The sequence below is a fragment of the Corapipo altera genome, unplaced genomic scaffold, assembly GCF_003945725.1.
Source record: "Corapipo altera isolate COAL_440 unplaced genomic scaffold, ASM394572v1 127720, whole genome shotgun sequence".
NCBI classification, from domain to species: Eukaryota; Metazoa; Chordata; class Aves; order Passeriformes; family Pipridae; genus Corapipo; species Corapipo altera.
The window spans coordinates 15,154-17,698 of record NW_020885172.1 but is presented as its reverse complement, the minus strand read 5'-3'; the positions used below and the strand labels follow the sequence as shown (position 1 = coordinate 17,698).

Genomic DNA, 2,545 nt, shown 5'->3' with positions numbered 1-2,545 from the left:
CCCCCCCCCCCCTCCCCCCCCCTCCCCCCCCCCCCCCCCCCGTCCCCTCTCTCTCCCCTCTCCATTTCCACCCCTCACTCACATTTTGGGGTTCAGGGCTCCAGGACAGTCGGTGCCCAGGTCCGTGTCCGGCTGTGGCTGTGCCGGGTGTGCGACAGCGGGGCCCTGCCCTCACTCCTCGAGGGGTCCCTGCAATTCCACACCGAAACCGTGAGTGTGACACCACCCTGGGACCACCCAAACCCCCTGAGGGAACCTCCAAACCCTCCCCAACCCTGCTGTGTTTTTTGTCCCCCCAGTACGAAAACCAGACAAGGCTTCCGGGGAAATGGGTGCCCTGGAAGCTGTTGGGGCGTCCCCCCTTCTCCGATGGCATGGGCAGGGAGGGGCTCCCTCCGGGAAAGATCCAGCCTCCCAAGGGATGGCGCTGGGAGGGGCCCTGGAACGTGGAGCTGCAGCCGAGGTGGATGAGGGGGTTTTGACGAGATAGGAGAGGGTTTGGGGGGATGTTGGGGCGGATATGGGGGGATTTAAGGGGGTTTGGGGGTTATAGGTGGGTTTGAGGGGAATACAGGAGGGTTTGAGGGGGGGTTGGGAGGGTTTGGCTGGGATACAAGGGGGTTTTGGGAGGATATGGGGGGATTTGAATGGGTTTGGGGGGATAGAAAAGGGTTTGGGAGAGTTTGGGGAGGATATGAGGGGATTTAAGGGGGCCATGGGGGGTTACAGGTGGGTTTGATGGGAATACAGGAGGTTTTGAGAGGGGTTTGAAGAGGGTTTGTGTGGGATACGAGAGGGTTTAGGGAGGATATGGGGGGACTTGAGGGGGTCAGGGGTAGTTTGGGGATATGGGGGGATTTGAGGAGGATACAAGGGGGCTTGAGGGGGGCTTGAGGGGGTTTTGGGTGGATATGATGGAGGATTTGAGGGGGTTTGGGTGGGTTAGAGGTGTGTTTGAAAGGGGTACAGGGGGTTTGGGGAGGATATGGAGGGATTTGAGGGGATTGTAGAGGGTTACAGGGGTTTGAAGGGTGTTTGGGGGCATACAGGGGGGTTTGAAGGGTGTTTGGGAGCATACAGGAGGGTTTGGGGAGGATATGGGAGGGTTTCAGGGCGTTTGGAAGGGATACAGGAAGATTTGTGGAGGATATTGGGAGTCTGCAGGGAGTTTGGGGGGATACGGGGTTTTGAGGAAGATATGGGGGCTTGAGGGGGATTTGAGGGGGTTTAGAGGGAATACAGGAGGATTTGAGGGGGATACAAGGGGAAAGCCACCCACCTGCCACCACGGGGACCTGGGTGGCACCAGCGCTGTCCCCTTGTCCCCAGGGAGATGCTGGACACAGGCAGTGCCGTGTGTGAGATGCTGCAGGAGCTGAACGGGAACCAGATCCAGAGGAGCCGCTCCAACGGGACCACCTCGGATACTGTGAGTGAGGAGGGGGGAGGAGGGAGCAGGATAGGGGGATGGCAGGATGAGGGGTCAGGAAGGGGGGTGTCGGGGATGAGGATGATGGGGATGGGGGTAACAGGGACAGAGGGGAATGGAGGTGGCAGGTTGGGGGTGATGGGGACAGGAGGAGGGAATGGGGATGGCAAGATGGGCTGATAGAGATTGTGGTGTCACCATGTCATGGTGTCCCCATGTTACTGTCCCATGTCCCTGCTGTCCTATCCTTCCCCAGGACCCTGGAGCAGTGTCAGAGGACGAGCCCTGGCAGTCGGAGTGTTTCTGGCCCTTCCCCTTCCGTCCCAAACCTCCAAGGGGTGTCCTGGGGGGGGCCCTGTGCCGGCGGCGCCGCTGGCACCGTGGCTTGGTGCTTGCCCAGCCCACGGCCGTGGCACCCCTGTTCCTGCTGCAGGGAGTCCCAGTAGGAAAGAGGGTGGGGAGGGGTCTGGGTGGAAGGGGGGAATGGCGAAGAAGGGGTGGAAAATGGGGGAGAGAAGGGATAGATGAGGGATGAGGCACAAATGGAGGGATGGGAGCAGAGGAATGGATGAAGGATAGAGCATGGAGGGATGGAGAGATGGAGGCAGGGATGGGAGGAGGGATGGAAGGATAGGGGGCAAAGGCATGGCTGAGAGATGGGGAGATGGAGGGAGGGAAGGAAGGATGGATAAGGGATGGGAAATGGATAGAGGGATGGCAGGAGGGATGGAAGGATGGGGGGTTCGATGGAGAGATGTGGAGAGTGATGGAGGAGGGAGGGAAGAGGGAGGGAGAAAGGGAAGAAGGGGGCAGTGGGATGAATGAGGGATAGGGCACGGATAGAGGGATGAGGGAGGGATGGAAGGATGGGGAGGGCAGGGATGGAAGTGATGTGGAGATGGGCCATGATAGGACTGCAGAACACAAGACAGCAGATGCAGGACCAGAGGACAACAGGGCCAGAGGGGCTCCCACCCCACACCCCATATGCCTCACCTCCCATCCCTTCCTGCCGCAGGACACGGAGGAAACGCCCCCCGTGGCACCGCTGGAACCCTGGGGGTCGCGGCCCCCCCTGGAGCAGCCCCCGCCCTTCATTCTCTGCACCTTCCCCTG

The 2,545-nt window shown here is 60.6% G+C and overlaps 1 protein-coding gene across 1 annotated transcript in view; it reads left to right on the top strand.

The window, feature by feature from the left end:
- Positions 1-2,545, top strand: part of LOC113940065 (fer-1-like protein 5) — a 22,190-nt gene that overhangs the window by 8,292 nt on the left and 11,353 nt on the right. Inside the window, 5 exon segments of the mRNA XM_027631129.1 lie at positions 97-210; positions 300-463; positions 1,330-1,429; positions 1,686-1,871; positions 2,448-2,544. Coding sequence (XP_027486930.1) covers positions 97-210; positions 300-463; positions 1,330-1,429; positions 1,686-1,871; positions 2,448-2,544 — 661 coding nt within the window.